At 38.1% G+C, this 21329-nt stretch overlaps 1 protein-coding gene across 4 annotated transcripts in view; it reads left to right on the top strand.

Moving 5' to 3' along the window:
* The window catches only part of SOX5 (SRY-box transcription factor 5), an 891887-nt gene that overhangs the window by 815314 nt on the left and 55244 nt on the right, over positions 1–21329 (top strand). For all 4 annotated transcript variants that reach the window (XM_081129463.1, XM_081129465.1, XM_081129464.1 and 1 more), the window contains one exon: positions 8338–8484. In XM_081129463.1, coding sequence (XP_080985589.1) covers positions 8338–8484 — 147 coding nt within the window. The remainder of the gene's footprint in view (positions 1–8337; positions 8485–21329) is intronic.

A 21329-nucleotide genomic window follows, 5' to 3' on the forward strand; every position in this document is an offset into this window, starting at 1 on the left:
ATTCTTACACCTCCCTCTCTGTGCCTTATGTTTTCAAGAACCCAGCAATCAGAGTCTGATTTTTATAATATGTAAAATAACATATAGTCTGATTCGATACGATCTAACAGTTTCTCTTTGTATTGAGATAAAATGCTATTTTAAATATTTTGATGACTATTACACCCCTCCCCAATCTATTGGGATAAAATGAACAAGGATTTTACAGTGATGAGCTCAGGCAAGCAGAAGTGTTTGCTTTAAAAAACCTTTCTCATAATACTCAGTTTTCCTGTATTAACCGATGAACATCCCCCCCTGATAAACAAGCATTTCTCTTATCGTTACTTTGAAAGGAATTTCAGCAGTGTTTTGTTTTTCCCGATAAATTAAACTAATTAGAGATATGAGTAGAGTAACTGCTATGTACAGATTTGACGAGCTTTCCAGCCAGTGTCCTTCTTACCTTGCCAAATGGAGATGTATTTACTGGTTGGTGACCTCAGGGATAGATGCAGTGCTCACCCGCCCATAGTAACGAGCAGCAGGTCTGGAGCGGCATAAAAAGGGTCCCTCGGATCGGTCATGCATCATATGGGGAGGCAGATGTTGGAGCATATTGTAATGGATTACTGTGCAGTACATGGAGACGGCTTGTGGAGAAGGAAACCAGGGAGGGAGAGAAAGGGAGAAACCATCAGTTGGTGTTTTCTTGCATGACTCTCGCAAATAGATCTGGTTCTTTATGGAACTGCTGCAATTATAAAAGTCAAAATGTGTGTTTTTTCCTAGCCAGTCAAGATGTATTAGTGGGTGATAAAATGAAGCAAGCCTTTTCATCCGGTGCCTTTGAAGTGTTTCTTATTTATATGCTTTGGTATCTGCAATGTGACAGAAACAGCACGAGAGCATCATACCTGTGAAAAAGGTCTTGGGATTGAAGGAAGTCCGAATGCATTCTTTAATTTAATTTTTAGCAGGGCACCACTTTCACACCCTCTCAACACTCCGCCCCTAATTGATAGCTCCATGTCCCATCCAAGTGTCACACTGAGTGGGTCTGAATTTGGAATCAGTAGGAAAGGCGGTCTGTGTATGATTAGTATTTGGTGATAGCAGTTGTACAGAGATAACAGAGCTGCTTTGTTCCATCACAGATTAGGTTCCATATTATTTCATATTAGTTTCAGGTGTACAGCGTAACAGCTAGACAATCAGATACTTGACGAAGTGGCCCCCCTGGTATTTCCCGTACCTACTTGGCACCATGGAGCTTTTTAATGGTAAAACTGCACTGCAGCCAGACATAATATTTTACTTTTTTATTCCAGCTTTTCCAAGACATATTACCCAGGAGTGATATATATAAGGAGGTGTGGGTATAATAGTCATAGTGTCTGCTTTGGAGCCCCTACCAGCCAGCCCCTTGCTTCCTCAGACGTGTTTTCCAAGTGGCTCCCCAGTTTCCTCTGGAGGCAGACATTCCTTTTCTGAAGTGGGTAACTTTTATTTTCCCCTTGCAGCTGTCCCCCTGCTGTCTTGAATCACCTCTGGATGTCAGCTGAGCATCCAGCCTTTTGGAGGCTTTGTCCACTCAGGCCACTTCCTTGCATAACCTGCTTTTAAAACTCCTGTGGTCCATTAGCGCCAACGTGTTCACTTTTTAAATGATGCTCCATTGATAGGGCTGTTCGTCTTCCTCCCTTTGGACAAAGGTGCAGTAGCTCTAGCTGACTTACTCTTGCAGTTTGTTATACTTCTTGCTCTGGAGTTTCCTTAGGGGTTGTGTCCAAATGCAGAAGTTACTGAATCTCCCAGGTTGTGTTCACTTCATTGCACTCGCCCCTCCAAGTGACTGGATAGTCCCTGGTACACCCAAGACTGCGACTCCCTTCCTGCCCTTGGGATAAACTCCCCACCTGGAACTTGAAGCTGAAGCTGAAGCTGAAGCGGAAACTCTCACCCAGTTCCCCACATCCCTTCCTCCGGTCACCTTCTCCCTGGTTTAGGTTAGAGCCTCCCAGGCAGCAGGAGAGGTGCTTCACTCCCCCAGCCCCGCCGCGTCCGCGGCTGAGCCACCGAGGGGGCTGGCAGAGGCCTCTCAGCATCCACTCCCTACACCCAGCCTTCCATCCTCCACAGAACTCACCCAGAGTCTCAGCCTCGAAAGCTAGCTGTCAGCTCTAATGGTCCAGGCTTCATTTTTTCCAGCAGTCACCTTCGTGGTTAATAGAAGTCATTAACTTTCAGCGCTCACTTTGGCACGCTAGTGTTCTTTGGTGGGCACGAGAGCTGGTGTTCCGTTGATGGGCTCTGGGGTTTCTTTCACTTTTCGGCTATTGTGACTAATGGTTCTCTGAATGTGGGTGTACAGATATCTGTTCCAGTCCCTGCTTTCAATTATTTTGGGTATATACCCAGAAGTGGGATGGCTGGATCATATGGTAGTTCTGTGTAATTTTTGATGAATTGCCATACTGTTTTCCACAGCAGCTGCACCATTTTACATTCCTACCAGCAGTACACAAAGGTTCCAATTTCTCTACATCTTTGCCAACCTTTGTAATTTTCTGGGGTGTGTGTGTGTGTGTGTGTGTGTGTGTGTGCATGTGCATGCTTTAATAATAGCCATCCTATTGTGAAGTGGTATCTTGTGGTTTTCATTTGCATCCAGGTATTTTGAAGGAAAGTTTGTCAGGGTGGGAGATTAAAATATACTTCATTAAACACTTTATTAGCTTGATTTGTAAAATGTAATTTTTTTATAAATTTGGTATGTGAGTTTCTAGTAAATTTAAGACCTATCATATTTTTTGAATTTTTTTTTTTTTTTTTTTACACAATATACTTGAATTACATCAAAAGGAAGAGCTGACTAAGTTCGGGAAAGAAAGTCTATGTTTAAATTTAAGTTGCTCTGGTAATTTTCTGTGAAGAAACATTGTGAAAAGTAATGTGCAAAGTGAATTTATTCACATTGAAACATGCTGATATGTTTTGAAAGATTTTCTCCAGTACATTAGTTTCTCTTTAAACTCCACATTTAAGTTACATTAAGAAGCTGAAATTAAGCTATAAAGATAACACTTATAGAGCCTTGAAATTGCTTTCTGAATTTTTTCCTCACAAACATTTTTTGTCCCTTCCCTTAAAAATACAAACAAATGGTTTTCTTACACATCATATCTAACATACATCATAAAGTTTGGTTTAAACTTTAGAAGTTCACCTTTACCTATTTTTAAAATTATAATAAATGACAATGCACACATTTTAAATTGTTAATCCAACTAGTTAACACAGTGAATATATACATTAAGTCTTATGGTCAGATTTCAGTCCCTGCCCTTATATAAAAAAAAAAAAAAATCACCTGCTATTTCTATGAATACATTGAACTTCAAGGTGCTATTAATCAGGGAGCTTTTAGCTCTATAATATTTTTGAAAATTTAGGTCTATATGTATTTCCTTATTTGAGAGTTTAGAAGTCACTATTAATTCCTGAGTGAGAGCTTTCTTGATCACCAAGGATGATAAAGAACTTGAACTTCCAGCCAAATTAAAGCAACCTCATTGGTTTCATTGGATTAAAAATTAAAAATATGTAAAATTCACTTATAGTTGCAGTAGACCTCTTTTTTTCTCTCTCCTATGTATTGGTGTTGGATACCTATGTATCCAACACCAAATGAGATATCCAAATGAGATATCATTTGGAGAAAATGATTCTACTTATAAAAGTAATTTTAATTCAGCAAAAACAATATTACCTGGGTTTGCAGAGTTAGCCTTCTCCATTCAGATCATGGCAGTGTAAAATTTCACAAATTTTCTTAAAGAATCAGTATGTTTTACCCTACAGCATTTAGAAAAGGCAACGTTTTCAGTCATAATTTCAATGACTTTTTTTCTCTTTAAGTGCTTTTTGTACCCAGCTCTCCCATCTAGTGTGAAATTGATGATATGGAGGGGAGATGCTGGGGTAAGAAAAAGGGAGGGTAAGAACAAAGAGGGGATGGTAGACATGGCTTATTTTGCACTGTGTTCCCATTAAAATATGAATGTCCCTGTCTCTTACTTCATGCCTGCAGTAGGGGAAGGTGAGATAATTGGATCAAACCTATACTATCAAACATATACTATCATATGCTGCGATTCCTGAGTAATGTCAGGATGTCAGCCCTGTCTCCTGGGCCTTTATTCATTTTTATTTTTTCACACAAAAGGAGCTCCTGATAATAGATAGCAGTTCAAATAGAAAACTAAGCTTTGACCTAAGCCATAAAAGAGGACCTCAGTTACATCTACTGAAATCATAGCGCCTACTCAATAACTTTTTACTCTCTAAATAATAAATATTTAAGATTCAGGAAGTAGTGTATGTTCACTTTTCAGAAATAAGGCATTTCTCATTTGTCTTTTCCAAAATATTTAAGAATACCTATACGCCTAAAGTCTTGGTTCTATTATCTTTTCGAAAGATATGAATGCTTTCTAATAATCTTTACTTTCTGGTTCATAATTCCAAATGGACTTATCCACTTACTATCAAAACAATGACTATAGTAAATGTATTAAGCGATCTTTTGTTCTTACGCCAGTAAGATTTTAAAATTAATGAATTTTCTTTGCCCTTTTTAAGTAAATGAAATGAATGAATGAGTTTCGACATCACCAATAAGCAGTTTTCTCTAATTCCTCAAATAATAAAGTGCCATTTTCTTTCCAGAGTTTTAAAATGTATATAGTTACTATCATTATTAAACATATATTAAATATGCCCTGGAAATGGAGTTTTGTTAAAAATAAATGATGTTTTATGCAGTTCACTTATACCTTTATTCACTTCTTTTTCTCACTTCTAGGATTACCCGAGAAGGCATTAAACGATAGAAACAGAGCCCCTGCCTTCAGAGAGTTTGCTAGTCAGCAAATGGCTCGAGAAAACAAATAGTGATAGGTATTCATCACTCCCTAAAGCCTCCCTTCCAAGCGCTCCAGATGGCAGTTAGGCACCAGGCTAGGAGCCAATGCGAGAAGTTGTGTTCTTAGCAATTTGGGGGAAATAACTTATTAGGGAGAAGTAGCAAGAATTTGCCATCTCAAGTAATTAATGGCATAATCTACCTTAGAATTAAAATCGGCTGTTTTGTGGAATTGCTCCACTCTTAGCGCTGAAAAGCACTAACCACTAGCTTGGACTATCTGAGTAAAATGGTTACCTTCATAAGAAAATATAACCCAGCACAAAGCCGTGTTATCCAAATACAATTGCACTCTTTCCCCCAAGTTAGCCATTAATTAATTAGTGCAAGTTAATTAGTACTCTTACCTGTACTAATTAATTAGTCCAAGTCAGACGATCTGTGGGTTGCCGTCCCAGCAGGCTGGTTTTTGGCCCCGCCCTGGCCGTCACAGCCCAGCGCCGAGAATGCCTGCTGTGAACTGCCGGCCGGTCGGCGGCGAGCGTGGGCGCACAGGGTGGACCCCGAGAGTGGAGCACGGGGGGGCCTGGCCGGGATAAATACAACCGAGCTCCCATTGGTGCGGATACAGGGCATCGTGCCCTGGATGCTGAAAGAAGTGTTTAAGGAGCTACGTTAGGGGGCCCTGATTCAAGGGTTCTAGCGTGTTGACTGTCACAACGCAAAATGACAGGAACATTGCCCTGTGTGACTGACTTCTTTCTCAAAACAGGAATAAAATATGTGTGTTTTGGCTGACTTACAAAGGCAACCCAGTGACTGCGTACACTGCTGAGAGTGGGGCCGAGGGGAAGGCTTCCGTGTTACACGTATGAAATGAAGACTGTGTCAATCACATGGTCCATCCAGCTCTGTTCCCCTTTTCTTTTCTCTAGTTAATATGAACTTGGAATCATTTTCCCTCTTAATTGTCACAACTGTTCCTTTTCAACTCAAGTTATTAAAACTATCACTACTAAATTTTTATAACCTCATAACTGATCATTGTTTTGTTTTAAATGTGTCTTTATTGATCTCAGAGAGAGGAAGGGAGAGTGAGAGAAACATCAATGATGAGTCATTGATCGGCCGCCTCCTGCACGCCCTCTGCTGGGGATCGAGCCTGCAACCCGGGCATGTGCCCTGACCGGGAATCCAACATCCATCTCCTGGATCCTAGGCCGATGCTCAACCGCTGAGCCACTCTGGCCAGGCTACAACTGATAATCTTGCCTTATCATTAGTTCAGTTTAAAATATCATATATATTGCTCTCAAACATCCAGTGGCTTTCTCTTGTCTGACACATTAAATTTAAACTCCTTTGCCTGTATTTCAAGCTTTTCTATAAGGTGAACTAAGCCTACAAACCCAGCATTGTTTTACTCTTCCCGGGGTACGCACTTGATTCGGTCATTGTCCTTGCTGCCACCTCCTCTCAACTGCTCACCGCTCCACACTGTCCCGTGTCCCTCTGCAGCAGCCAGCTCACTCCTGCTCCTGTGCCTGTCTTTAAACGATTCACCGTGTCTAGAACGCCACCTCCATCTTCAGGCCCAGCTTAGCTACGGCTCTTTTATGAAAACATATCAGGATGCACGGATTCATTTCCTGTTTTTCTCAGTGACTTACAGTTACAGCACACGAATCATCTCATTGTCTTCTGTTTATCAATCTCTACTTAGGAAAGAAATTATGTTTATACATTTTCTGTGCCTTCCTCTCTACCTACCATATATAGCAGGGTCAGTGTATACATACTATCTAGTTAGTTTCTTATTTGGCATACAGTATTTAATTCATTCATTATTACTTATTTATCAAACATTCTTGGCCATGTGTTTTTCTGAATGTTTTGCACACATTATGTGACTTGCTTCTCACAGCAACCCTACTGAAGCTCAGTTTTGTTTATCCCTAAATTTACAGGTTATGGATTTGTGCCTGTTTAGTTGCCCAAGTTCACTAGCTCAGACATGGAATTAGAATTGAGGTTTGCCTTACTTTTAACTGTTCCACTGCAAGTAGAGACCATGGTCCTTGAAGGAGCTCAGAATGCTGAAGAGACAAAAATGTAGGCTATGGAACAATTTGAGACAACAGTGTTACTTTTATGTATCTATACATATAGAAACATACTTATGAAATTATGACCACCACGAAGACACTAAGTACTCAATGAGTAGATTCAATTTAATCTTATGTGATTATTTTCTTTATTAAACAAATCATTGTCTGATTTACCATAGGGATGGGGGAGGGAAATGGAGGAAAAAATGCAATATTTCAAATAATATAAAGGCTGGTAAACCTAATGCTCTATGGGGTTGAGTTTTCATTAGTTTCAAGATGAGAGTCAAGTTATTTGCCTACCAGGCAAAAGGGTGATTCTGTAAGTCTGGCTTAACCTCATGAAGTAAGCATTCTCTTTAAGCTTTAGCTTTTTATGTTTAGAGCCTCAATTTGTTTTTGATGTTTAGAACAACTTAACTGATAAAGTAGATATATTATACTACATCTTATATCTAATGCTGGGTTTTATTCCTTTCAAGAAAAATGTTAGCCAGATTTCTGTTTTAAATTATATGTGTAATTATATATGCATATAGAATATGTAAGTGTGTTACAGAGTTCACAGGATGCTTATGACTTCAGGTGGCTTTCCAGTCACCCCGCTCCTCTCAACAAGGTCAACTAGTGGTTTCCGTGATTGTAGATCTGGCTGAGCACAGATATCTACTATTAGTTTTTACTTTGTCTGTGTTTATGTTTGTCTGTGTTTATGTATTATGAAGTAAAGTGGACTTCTGGCAAACATCTTAACTTCTATCTGTGTAGGTAGACTGACCAGATAATGTTCTTCAAATACGCCTTCCATTCCCTCTCAATGACTTTTTGTATTTCTAAACAACTAACAATCACACAAAAAATTGTTACAGGTGCTCATTTCAACAAGTCAGAAAAAGAAAGTGCAGGACTTGAAACATGAATAATAAGAAAATTACTTTGTATATGAAGCTGCATTATTTTTTAACCTACTGTGTAAAATTTAAAATAGAGCAAAAAGAGGTATCGATCGAAGAATGATACGCTTGCCTTCCCGAGACATTGGGAAAGAGGAGATATGATGACTGTTATTTGCTTAGCGTCTCTGAACCCACCGAAGCTGAAATCTCTTATATGTGGTAGTATCTATTATTTCTCCCCTAAGAAGTAAGTCATTGAAGTTTAGGTGACAGCTTCTTTCTTTAAATATTCCAGGGCACTAAGCAAAAATACCCATGGGAAAAATCCCATATCTGAATATAGGTACTTTCTGAGGGGTGCATTAATTTTGTCACTGCTAGTCTTGTTTTAAAAATGTCTCTCTCTCTCTCTCTCTCTCTTCTGTAGCAGTTATATGCTGCCCAGCTAGCTGCAATGCAGGTATCTCCAGGAGGAAAGCTCCCAGGCATACCCCAGGGCAACCTTGGTGCTGCTGTATCTCCTACCAGCATTCACACAGACAAGAGCACAAACAGCCCACCACCCAAAAGCAAGGTACCCTTCTGAAGACGCTACATGTCTTACCATTTACAGCTTCACTTTTCATTCGGTGATATTTGTTGAATACCTATTGGTTGTATATCTATATTTATTGAATAGCAACTAGGCTAAACTGGGGGTCTTCAAAGGCATGAGTCTAGTAGGATCAGTGAGGTGTGTGAATTTACACACATACATAAGTCATCAGTTTATTCCACAAACATGTGCTGATAGCTGTAGTAAGAAATGTGTTGCAAAGATTTATAAGATAGGGATACTGTACCCAAGTAGCTTACAGTGTGATAAAATGCACACTCATACTCTGTGATAGAAAGTCTGATAAAGAGTTACAGAGAAGGTGCTTTGCATGTTTTTAGGACAGAGAGATTACCTTCAGTGAGAGATCGTGGGGAAGGTTCCCCAAAGAAGGGGCAACTGAAAGAGAACTTAAAATATGAGTGCGATTAGGTCATACAGAAAATGTTCGATTTAAATATCAGTAACTGTTAAAATGTGGTACGGGATAGATATAATTTTAGATATATCATTCATCCAGTGGGATTATCATGTAAACATGTGAAGATAATAAGAGTGTTAGAAGTAAGACTGTTTAGAAAGAGTTTAGTTTTAGGAGCCAAAGAAACGTTTCCTGCGAGAACATGACAAAGGATCAGGGGAGCTTTTAATAATTTGTTTCTTGACTTAGAAGAGGACGAATGCAGAAAAATTAATTTGAAAATGTGTTGTGTTTGTAAAGACCTTACTTATTACACGATATGTGACTATATTAAACTTTCTATGGATGAGTTAAGAAGAGTAACCATAAAATAGTTTTCCCTGAGATTACTTGGGGAAATAATCACACGTATTTTCTGACTATTAGAAAATGTTAAGTAGAAAACTGACACAGTTATGTGCCACCCGTGTCTTGGTATTTTTGCTGAATTACCTCGAAATCGCTCCTGTTCTTCATTTTATGAAAGCCACGCTGAAATGCCTGAAGAGTAACAGTTCAAGAGTAGTCACAACAGCTGAAAAAAAAATACAGGGGGGAAAATTGGAAAGTATTGAAAGATTAAAAAAAAAATCCAAGAAGTTAACCCTCTCGTGCGTTGGCAGCTACCTTTCACAGTTAACCAGTTAATCCAGAGAGAAAACTGGGAAAGAGAAGGGATCAGTTTGGAAAGTGCACTCCAACCTCTACCTTCTTAAAACTCCAAAGTCCTTTGCTCTATTATCAAGACATGAATATATTTGCAAGTATAACCTAACCTGGCCAGGGACCTTAGGAGGTGATTCAGCAGCAATATGTGCAAATATACAGTACAAATTATTGTACATGCTACTGACGTTAGGAAATATATACAGGCCACTTGTAAGATCTCTTTCAGCTGTGTAATGGGCCTTGCATGTGGTCTGTTTAATATATACCTAAGGCCTGGCCTGCTTGTCTTTATCATGACAGCAGGACATAGGTTTGTTTTTTTTCAATGAACGTTTACATTCAATATTATTCTTAATTTCAGATGTATAGCAAAGTGGCTAGAAAATTAAGGTACTTTACAGAGTGGTCCCCCTGGCACTTGAAGCACCCACCTGGCCCCACGCACAGTCATCACAAGTCTATTTACTCTGCTGTAATCCACATCTTTGTGACTATTCTGTAACTACCAATTTATATTGCTTAATCCCTCCACACTTTTCACCCAGCTCCCCTACTCCCCTCCCCTCTGACAACTGTCAGTCTGGAAGATACATTTTCTAAAACTTGGTAATAATTATAACATTTAGTCGATGAAATATAATCTTAAAGCAGTGATATTTTTGGTGCCTCATGGGCCAGCAGTTGTAATATTTTACATACACAGGCTAACTTTTGAGTAAAATAAGTAGCTGTAGCAGCATAGCCATTGTCACACACAAATAACTGTGAGGTATTACTGTAGGTGGTGTTTTTTTTCTTGATTTAATAATGTGATTTTACATCATGCTTTATAATGATGCTTTACATTAGGACATTGCTTTTTATATTTTTCAATTACAGTTCACATTCAGTATTATTTTATATAGGACATTTTGTTTTATTATTGATCTTTTTTAAAAATCTATCATTAATGTGTTCTCCCCAAATCACTTAATCATGAAGCTTTTGACATTAGTCAACCTAATCCATTTATGCATGCATTCATTCATTCATTCATCCATCCATCCATCCATCCATCCATCCATCCATCCATCCATTTAGATGTTTATTGAGCAGTTGCTACAACGACACTTTCTTAGGTAACCATGGCAAATACAAAAGTGACCGAAGGTTTGCTTTGCCAAAATTAGGAAGTTGCTTTATGAACTAGATGGTTCTAGACACTCATAGAACTCCATCGAGTTCTATGGAGTATAAGTATAAAGACTGATTATTTAAGTAATGTTAAAATTCTGCCATATTTTGTGGTTTCACATACCTGTGGTGTTTATTTAGTACTAGTGAATAAGTGGGTTATATCTGTAGCTATGATTACACATAATTTAATAAATATATTTATATTTTACCTTTAAAATTCAGTTACTTTTTGAAAACTAGTTCTGCCCTGGCCAGTGTGACTCAATTGGTGGGCGTTGTCTCCTGCACCAGGGCGTTGCTGGTTTGATTCCCAGTCGGGGCACATGCCCGGGTTGCAGGCTCGATTCCCAGTAGGGGACATGCAGGAGGCAGACTATTGATGTTGCACTCTCACATCCACATCGATGTTTCTCCCTCTCCTTCTCCCTTCCTCTCTCTCTAAAAATCAATGAACTATTCTTAAAAAAAAAAAAGAGAGAGAGAATTAGCCCTCCTGAATTTTCTGTCATATAAAGTTTAATAAAACTGTAGATGATATATATCCTTCCATCTGCAGTTACTGTAAATCACATAAAAAGTTTAACCACAAATAAAATGCCTCTTTAAGTAACAACAATTTAATGAAAATATATCCTTTCTTTGCTCAATATCCTCTAGCATACTGTCTACAAGCACTTACTGTCAGAAAAGATGTCTTAAATGTGCTTGTGTTTAGCTCAACGGTAAAGTTTAGAGGGTTAAAAATAGCCTGACCAATAACTATTACCATTGTCATTTTAATGAAGAACTTGTCCCAAAATAAATAAAACCAACAGTAAATAAAGAGGCCCCTTTCAAAACCTGAATTTAGTTTCTTATAGCTGGAATTGACATTTATACATAGTGTAATAAACATTTTCACTTTGCAAAGATGTTTTACTTCTACATAATAGTTATCATGTATTATTATATTTAAATTTTTATGCAATCAATTCTGAGTGTGCCGGGAGTATTTTTTGTGTGTTTTATTAAAGGGCTTTGTGTTGTGTGCGTGCCTACCCAGCATAAACCAAACTGACGGTTTACATTGGAAGCACATTTATTGTTCGGAACAGTCCCGTGATGATGTAAGGAAAATGACCTTATTGGCGGCTGTCAGAAATCATGTTCTCTGGGTTTTATCGCCCGCCCTTCCTCCTGTGTCTGCCTTTGCCTTTGCCTCACAACTCTAGAGGACACAAACAAAACTTATTTGCAATTTGCAAAAAAAAATAGAAGGGGGGAATCAAAAGGAGGGGGCTCCAAAAGACTGTAAAATCGTGCAGCATGGGCCCTCCGCTGCATGCTGTTTTCAATCTGCTGCGTGCCGGTTGGAGGCCCGGGGAGCGTGTGCGCGCCCGAGAAGGGATAATGCTGAGAAATGATGGAGCGGCGGTGACCTCCAAGCTCAGCCTGGAAATCCAAGACATTGATTTCACTTAGCATACCTGCTGAGAGATCCGGCGGAGTTCGCTTGTAATAAAAGAACAAGATTCTGTTCTAATGGTAATGGCGTATGACAGACATATCACTTTGTCCCCAGCACCAGCGAGGGGAGACTTGGAGAAAGGTCGCCTGACCTGCCTGCGGTGTTCGGTGCTGCACTGAGCTCTGAACTGCCGCCTGGGGACACAATTATTTGTAATATTTAGGGATAAAGAAACCTTTAGGGGGCTCGCAGTGAACCTCTAAAAACTGCTGTCAGAAACTGGGTTCTGTGAACGTGAAAAAAGAAACCGGGTCTCTTCAAAATCCGCATCGGAGAACGTGGGTAGTGTTGCTTGTGGACTTACACGTACGTCCTTGAACTTACTGTTTGTGAACTGTTTTCAATAATGCCTGACATAGTGTTATGGGTTAACTTTTTTTTTAATTTTTATGCTTTGATGTTATTAAGCACAAGCCAAGAAAAGATTTTTTTTTTCATGGTCTATTTTGCCAAAGATTCAAAATTCAAATCAGTAGGTTTTTAAAGTTTCTCAGGTATTACATAACATCTTAATTCGTATATACTTGTCTTTTTAGCAATTTTTTCTGTTCTCCCAATTCTACTACAGGACAATTTCTTTTTTACTTCCCAACAAAAGGAACGATTTAATTCATCAGAGATATTCTAGTAACTCATGCCCGCACAGCTGTGTTTATGAGCAAATATTGGTAAATAACTTTGAATGGAAAGTATGAAATCTTGAACTTTTGTCACAAGATATCCTATTTAAAGAAAATTGTAGAAATAATTTTACTTCTCATATTAAGGAAAATTATTTAGTTAAGGTATTATTTAGCAGTATTGGTCCTTTAATTTTAAATACAATATTGCTGCTTTGAATCTGTTTATATTTCTTAACAAATGTTTAAATAAATTTTGTTATAGTTTAGCTTTCGGCCACAGGATGGACACAGTGTATCCAGGGACTTGCATTTTTGTACCACACATTTCTTTACTTAAATGATGTCTGCATTATTTGTTGAAGGCTTTTATGAACCTAGATAGCCTTTGCTTTGTGATAGTAATTGATCTCTTGATAATATTTGTTTTATAAGAACAGTAATATTTTTAATAAGAGAATTACTATCAGCTTTAAAATAGTTCTCTTGGGAGGAGAATATTCTTACTGAGTGTCACATACAACTCACACAATTGTTGGTAATGTGTAGACTCATAATTCTATGTTATAAAGAAGTCCTCATATGCCATAGATGTGCCAACCATCTGAACTTCATATTTTAAGTATTTTTTTCTTTGCAAAAGTAGCCATCTCTTGGGAAAATTATAAGAGCAACTTATAAATACTATTAAATGTCTCTTAGTATTTAATGAAAACTTATTGCCTACAATAACCAAGAATAGCTGGTTTGAGAAGCTGATAAGAGAGAATTTCTGGGTGCTTTTCTGTTAACCTTGCTATGACCCTAGTCATACATACCCCTGGTCATAATTATGTCTCTGTCAATGACAGGACCACATAGATTGTCTGAATCAATTTTTTGTTCTTGTTTTCAAATACTCTGGCAGTGATGTTCTCATTTGCTTAGTAGTAGCACCTGGGAGTTATGACAAGAAAAAGAAATATTTTTTCCTACAAGCCAGAAACAGCCTTGGCCAGCTTACCACACACAATCAGATTCTTTGAGCTGTGATATCCTTGTAACTATTGCTTCAAATTCAGAAGCAAGAAGTGGAACTATATTGTTATCTGATCCTGTTTCATGGGCACAGTAATGGAGGTCTTTTCTGATTTGCTAGCCATGTGCTGTGTTAGTAATGCTAGGAGTGCCAATGACTCCCATTAGGGGGACTATTTTTTTGTTATAATGTACCAATCAAATAGTTTCGTGCTCTCAAGTAAGCATTATATACTCACTGATCGGCAGGGGAGAATTTTGTAGTTTATTACTGTGAGTCACAAACTGTGGTGTATATACACACAAGATTATTTAGTGGTATGTGTGAGTATGCGAAATCAGACCAAAATCATGATTCATCTTAATTGATCATTAGTTCTAACATGAGATTTTGGAAATAAAGCTCTTTTGCTAACTTTGAAACAGTGGTCCCCAATACCAAGTGGGGGGTCGGGCGGCTGAACACATACAGCATATCCACAACCAAGTCAAACTGCCACCAACACTAACTATAAAAGCACTATTTTTAATACTTGACAAAAACACCCTTTCAGGATGAAGCACAAGACATCAAAGAGATTTCATAAGTTTGAAACAGAGAAGTGCCCAGGCCTCCGCAGGAGTGTTTCCGTGATGGAAAGTTCAAAAACCACTGCTCTGTATAACTATAACTTCATTTAGCAGCTTCACATTTTATCGGGCCATGAAAAATGTTGAATCATAGTAGTTGCTGAGATGTAACTGCCAATGTGTAAAAGTCCCTCGAATACTACCTGACTTATTCTTAGAGCTTCCCATGTCAAGTTCTCAAATAATTTTTACTCACTGCACAGGGCTAGAGCCGATCTCTGAGTGTAGCATCTCCAAGTAAGCCACAGAGCTTACGCAGTATCAGTGAGAGAGAAGCTGCCACCCGTCTATGTGTGTAAGATCCAGTAAAATCACTGATCCATCCTGGAACTCTAGGAGCTGGTATTCTGTAGGCTTCATGGAAGTTGGTGTCAGCTAATGATAACCACTTTCAAGCTGGCCATTTTCTGTTCTTATGCTTTAAACACTGCCTGGCATCTGAGCAAAGTGCTAGACTCTTCCTAATACCTTGCCCTGCACAGCTGCTTTGTGCTTTGTTGAATAGTTGTGGAATACTCTTCTCTCCCTTGTATTTCAGTATCTGTGAAATGCCTGCCTCGTGAGCCTCAGAGATATGTGACATGCCTGTGTCATAGGCGAGAGGTGAATTCGTTTGAGAAGTCTCACCCCTTAGAGTTAAGCTGCAAACGTGGCCCATGATCATCAGCATCACTTCCTGGGTGGGACGTACTTACAGTGGATATAACAGAGTCCCCCTGTCATTGTAAATAAATTAGTTTTCGTTTTGTAATCCCATGTGGCTAAGCTGAAATATGTTAAATGGAGTGTTAGCAACAGAACCCCTGTAATGAGCCTGCTCCTTCCTCCTTTGTATTGAGTTGATGGGAATCTCAGACAGCTAGGACCTTAAACAGAGGCTCTTCTGAGCGCACTGGTATTAAATGCCCAAGTAGGACATTTGGTGATATATTCTTACAACTTGGGAAGAAGAGGGTTGGTCACATGTGTGACATGAAACCAATAAAAATTACAAAACAAAGAGATAGATTAGTTATATTTTTGGCATTAAGAAAAGACCAAATATATAGAGGGATTTAGATAATGTACTTTGAATTTGCCTGGTCTGGCCCCTTTTTCCCTGTGTACTGATTTCATTTTGACAAGAGCCTATCTTGAACGCAGCAGCCGGCCCTGATGAGCCATGTCAAAGCTTTTTAATAATGCAATCCAAGATGTGGAGCACGTTGCCGACATGGGAAGATCCACAGAATCACATTTTTTAAGTGAAAGTTGCCCTCGAAATAGGTTCAACCCAAAGCAGATTTACCATCCAAAAAGCTATGTGTTTAAAGCATTTTTGTTTTAACACCAGGCAGGTAAAACCTAAGGAGCACATGAAAACAACAGACAATGTGGAAAGAGGTTGCTGCATACGAGGGGTATGTAGTACAACCTCAGCAAACACCAGGGCTCAACACGTGTTGAACAAAAAAATGCCCGAAGGAACATCCTTTCATATGGTTCTGGTTTTGTTTTTGTTTTTGATGCACTTAAAAAATGTGACTCTGTGGAGCTTCCTGTGTCTGCAATGTGCTCAATATCTTCAGTAGATGAGTGGATAAAAAAGCTGTGGTACGTTTACACAATGGAATACTTACTCTGCCCTAAAAAGGAAGGAAATCTTACCCTTTATGACGACATGATGGACCTGGAGAGCATTACGCTAAGTGAAATAAGCCAGTCAGAGAAAGACAAGTACCATGTGATTTCACTCATATGTGGAATTTAATGAATAATCTGAAATACCAAGCAAAGTAAAGACAGACTCATAGATAGAGAGCAGACAGACAGCTCTGGTGGCTGAGGGTGGGGGTTGAGCAAAAAACAAAAAAAGGAGAGAGAACTCATGGGCATGGACAATAGTGTGGTGACTGCAGAGGCGGGCAGGGGGTGGGTGGAGGTGAAAGAGGAATAGAGGGGATACATGGTGATGGAAAAAATTAAAAACTAAAATAACATAACATAATATAAATAAAATAATAAAAGAAAGGATGTTTTGAGCCATATGCTAGCTATAAAAAGGACCAGGTCTGAGGCATGCAGTCTAACCACCAGCAGCAGTGTTAGATGGAGAAGATACGATGTGCACCGCCCTGGGATTGACGGGGCTCTCACATACGAACAGTTTTGGGGAGAGCGGTGTAAGTTGCTTTGGAAGAATTTACATTGGCTGTCGATAAGCAGGGTGGGATGGTGAAGCAGGGCTCGTTCTGGGACAGGTGCAGAGTCTGTAAGGAGGAAGTGTTTGCTCTTTCGGAGTGGTGGTGGCGAACAGTCCAGGAAAGATCGTGTTCAACCTGGTAGTCGGCTCTTTGCCTATTCTCACCTGCAAGTTAACTCAGAGGTTCAGCATACATTTAGGAATGTTATCAGTCTTTTGTTGGTTTCCACATGTCTCTGCGAACTCATGAGCCTCTCTTGTCTCTTTCTTCCACTCTCTGGCCTATGGTAATTGAACTTAGGACATCTCAGAACTTTCCGCTTGTCACATGCTAATTTATTACCACGCCAGAGACTGAGAAAGCAAAAGTACACTTCTGGCACCGTTCTTTTTAGGGAATCATTTATCCTTTTGACTTCCTAAAACATTCTTCAAGTCGATTAAAATAGTTTATTTTCTATCCTAAATAATTGATCAGAGCCTCATTTGAGCTATTGATTATTGACCCCTTCTCGCCCCTGTTGCTTCCCCCTGGATTGGAACTGTTTGAATAGAGAATTAAGAAGCGTCACCATGGAGAATTACTGTAAACCTCTGATTTTATTCTCTTTATTGGGTTAAATATATTCTGCTTAAAAATTATTTCATATTCATAAAATAAGAAGAATGTTAATGGTCTCTTAGAAATTCCCCAGAATATAGATTAAAATTACAATTTTAATTAGTATAGTTATTAAAATTGCAATTACTGATGTCTTATTTAGCTGATGAAAATAGTATATATGCATACTTATTTGTTAGATTTCATCAACAGATTTTTCTTGAGAGAGAACGGAGCATTCTACTAATGCTTTAAGAGTGGCCAGTTGATAGAAAACAATACAGAAATTAAACAGATATAGATATGAGAGTAAAAAAAAAATAGAGATGTAACATGCTAAGCTGAAAACAGACAAGTTCAAAACCCAAAATATTCAAAAGTTTTATTTATTTAACAAAAGGTATCAGATGCTTTGTCTGTCAAATTATGGAAACTTAAGTAGGAAGGAAGCCCAGAAAATACGCAGTCCAACACATAATAACCAGTCACGAGGTCACTTGCCTCTGCCCAGACTCCTACTCTGAGAGGGAGTCCACCACTTCGTGAGGTGACATTATTTTATAAAGAGCAATTATTAATGTCGCAATAGTCTTATTTAAGTAGAACTGCAATCGACTTTCCAGTATTCCACCTTGTGCTTCCACTGAGTGTCAATTGTATCTGTTAGCACTCCTTCAGTTGCAAGTGACAGAAAACCCAGCCCACGGGGATTAAGCAAAAAGGAAACGTATTCACTAACTTTTTTTAAAGGTTATTCTGAGTCCAGGTGTGGCTTAGTCAAGCACTCAAACAACAGCCCATGGAACTGGTTTCTTCCTCTTAGCTCTGCCCTGTTCTTCTTCACAGGACTGCCCCTTTTTAGTGTTCTGCAGCCCCCTGCGCTTCCATCTACCATTCGCTGCTTAACAAACCTTAACTTTTGCCTGGCACATGCCAAGTTTCGTTCAAGGCAGTAGAACCAGAGCTCCTGCAGCGAAGAACATGACAAGTTGCCCTCTTAAGATTTTGCAGGTTAAGGGGAAGAGACGAACTATGAGTAATTAAACAGACAGATGAGTTCATAGATTGGTAAGTGCTACAAAGAAAATAAAACATGGTAAAATATAGAGTGCCTGGGGACACATGATCTTTTTGAGAGAGAGTTACAAAGGAGGCCTCTCTGAACCATGAAAAGAAAGCACCTACCAAGGTCTCGGGGAAAGATCTTCCAAACAGGAGCCACAGCAATTGCAAAGACTCTAATATGTCAATGAGGTTGACAGTTTTTTAGAAAATAGGCTGGGGTGGCCTGATACGAACTCACGTTGGGAATGAGAAGGACCAGATCATGTAGGACTTTTTCACATTAAGGGGCTTGAATTATATTTTAACTGTATTCATTTTTAAAGAGAAATTATGTATTTCTCATTCATCATACCACTTATTAAACTGTTGTAATTATCTACTTAATGTCTTAATTTCTTAGGGTAATATGTCTTTGAAGCAAAGAAAAAAAAATTTATTCCTTGGACCAATTAATATTTTAAGCATCTCTATTATACTTCCCTAGAAACTCTCTGAAATTTGAGCCCTAAGAACATATCCTGGACTTTGCCATTAGAGAGACAAGATAATTTAATTCAACAAATATCTGTTGACTGTCTGTGCCGTGGTGGTCTGGGTCCAAGGACCTGAGGATGCTGGTGAACAGCGCACACAGGCCTCTGTCCTCGTGAGGCAGAGTGTAGTGAGGAATGTGCTGAAAGATGTGGACAGAAAGAGACAGTCACATATAAGGGTGCAAGCAAGGGCCAAGAGTACGGATTTAACTTTGAACATTTCCTGGGGATTTTTCAGACTCGCTTCCTTTATCAGAGGATTTTCATTAGTAGTGTAAGAAAACACATACAATTGATAGTACTTGTCATCACTGTAAGAAACAAATTAAAGGTTCAGTTTTTGGAGTGATATTTTGGTATTAACACTAACACATGAGTATTGATTTAAACATAGTCACCTTAAAAAAATAGAATTGCTATTTATAAGTGCTCATGAGAGTTTTGAAACTTTTATTTTATTTACTCTTTTGAGCAGGTTAACAAGTCACATAAAAAGCAGACCCTAATTTCTAATTAATCTGATTTTTGCTTTTCAAAAATTTAAAAAATATTTTACCCCAAAATTTATAACCCGATGTTATTTCAGTAGATCTTCCAAGTGCAGCAGACTTTTAGCTATCAGTGAAAAATGTGCTATAGTTTTAAAACAACCAGAACAGAGTAGTTTTAAGTTATGAAGAGCATCATTTTCATCATTGGGCTAAACCTGCAGTCTCCTGAATTGAGAATTTTTCAGAGGACAACTTTCTTTTTAAATCAATCCCTCCTTCTTTCCTTTGTCTCTCCCTCTACTTCTCCCTTCCCTTTCCCAGGTTATAAGCTTTATTAAAGTCTTGCTTCTTTTCATATAAATATGCAGTGCCACTTACTTTAAAAAAAATCTCCTATAAAGTTTCTGTAAAGCTTCCATAAATAATGTGATTATTTTTGTGGTTAAAAAAATTCAATTTATTTAAGCATGTACATTTATAATGTATTTAAAATTCTATTTATTTTAATGATATTGTTTATATACAAAGTTATGATATATCTATTTTATTGTGTTATATTCTATACCATGACATTTTTTTAGTTATACTTATTTTCACATTTTCCCAAGAATGTACAATATGGAAGTGGCATTAATTGCACAGTTAATGTAAGGAGAAATAGACACTATTTTAATACAGTGCCTGTCCAAGAAGTTATCAGATGATAAAGTTCTCCATTGTCATTCACATTATTTTTCATAACTTCTAATAATCAGCTGAAGAGCACATATTCTTGATTTTGGTTTTTTAAATAAACACCAAAAATTGTATAACTTGATTAGTATTAAATGTGGGGAAAAAATGTCTTCAACTGATGCACAATGAGTGGTATAATTCATATTGACTTAATTTTTGCTTAGGGCCTGCTTAACATGATCAGAGGAACTTGCCAGCACATATTTCTTATCTCATGTATCTTGAAATTTGAGAACATAGGAAACACAGAATAGCACTGGAAATATAAAATAACTCTTTCTTGGAAATAAGGAAAAGTTTTATAACTCTTTTTTAACTTAAAAATATATTTGAATTTTTTCTATACTGAAATATGACTTTTAGTTATTGAAATTTTAATGGTATAAGTATTATAACATTATTAATGGCTCAGAATATTGAATATTGAGAAGAGCTTATTTAACAGGTGCTGCTTGGAAAGTAGCAAACCTATAGATGCAAGTGTCTAAATATCATGAGCAACTAGCAATGCCCCTTAACTTGAGTCCTAAGGTGTCCTAAGGCTCTCATGGGAAGAATGTACCCTTTTTATAGTCCTGAGCATCCTTATAGATAATAAAATTGGATGTTTCTTAGAATTACACACACACACACCATTGCAAGCTGCAGGACTTAGATATGCAATATCCCACAGCTTTTAACGCTTGTACTTCCAACTATGGACTAGCTTATTCCATTGGCTGACTTTTTTCAGAACCCAACAGTTTAAAAAAGATGGGATCTCACCTGGCCGGGCGTGGCTCAGCAGTTGAGCATCAACCTAAAATCCAGGCGATCGGGGTTTGATTCCCGGTCAGGGCACATGCCCTGGTTATGGGCTCAATCAATGGCTCTCTCATCATTGATGTTTCTATCTCTCTCTCTCTCCCTCTCCTTTCCTCTCTCTGAAATCAATAAAGATATATTTAAAAAAAAAAAAAAAAGATGGGATCTCTAAATTTAGAAAAAACAAAGACAAGAATTTTCACTTCACAGATTTACATAACCAAAATAATGTGAAGGGGAAAAAATATATACTCAAGTAGATAAAAATTCACTTTCTCCCAAATTGTTTGCCAATACTAGAAAAAAATACGAACCTTATATTTTTTATAAAACC

The sequence above is a fragment of the Miniopterus schreibersii genome, assembly GCF_964146895.1.
Source record: "Miniopterus schreibersii genome assembly, chromosome: 2".
NCBI classification, from domain to species: Eukaryota; Metazoa; Chordata; class Mammalia; order Chiroptera; family Miniopteridae; genus Miniopterus; species Miniopterus schreibersii.